Source organism: Brassica oleracea, chromosome C9, assembly GCF_000695525.1.
Source record: "Brassica oleracea var. oleracea cultivar TO1000 chromosome C9, BOL, whole genome shotgun sequence".
Classification (NCBI taxonomy): Eukaryota; Viridiplantae; Streptophyta; class Magnoliopsida; order Brassicales; family Brassicaceae; genus Brassica; species Brassica oleracea.
The window spans coordinates 13,090,954-13,091,526 of record NC_027756.1 but is presented as its reverse complement, the minus strand read 5'-3'; the positions used below and the strand labels follow the sequence as shown (position 1 = coordinate 13,091,526).

General features: G+C 49.9%; 1 protein-coding gene across 1 annotated transcript in view; it reads right to left on the bottom strand.

Moving 5' to 3' along the window:
* The window catches only part of LOC106314357, a 3,072-nt gene that overhangs the window by 1,524 nt on the left and 975 nt on the right, over positions 1–573 (bottom strand). Inside the window, exon 3 of the mRNA XM_013752238.1 lies at positions 8–510. Within this exon, the coding sequence (XP_013607692.1) occupies positions 8–510 (503 nt within the window). The remainder of the gene's footprint in view (positions 1–7; positions 511–573) is intronic.

The window sequence follows — 573 nt, the reverse complement described above, 5'->3', positions numbered from 1 at the left end:
ATCTTACCCGTAAGCCGTTGCACTTTTCTACTGTTTTTGTGGCTCGGGAGGTTCAGGACCGCGGAGATCTGCTTCGGGTTGGCTTCGATTCCCCGCTGCGTGACTATGTATCCAAGGAACTCGCCTGAGGAAACCCCGAACGTGCACTTTGCTGGGTTCAGTTTCATGCCGTATTTGTTGAGAGTTTTGAAGCAATCTTGCAAGTGACAGAGGTGATCAGCAGCATGTAGCGACTTGACAAGCATATCATCGATGTATACTTCCATGGTGATGCCCAGCTTGTCTGCGAACATTTTGTTCACAAGCCGTTGGTAGGTTGCTTCCGCGTTCTTCAAACCGAATGGCATGACCTTATAGCAGTAGGTTCCTCTCTCCGTGATAAATGCCGTTTTTTCGCGATCGTCGGGGTGCATCATGATTTGGTTGTACCCAGAGAAAGCGTCCATGAAGGTGAGCATCTCGTTTCCAGCCGTGGACTCGACTAAACGGTCGATGTTGGAAAGAGGATAGCTGTCCTTTGGGCAGTCTTTATTTAAGTCTGTGAAGTCGACGCAGACGCGCCACTTCCCGTTC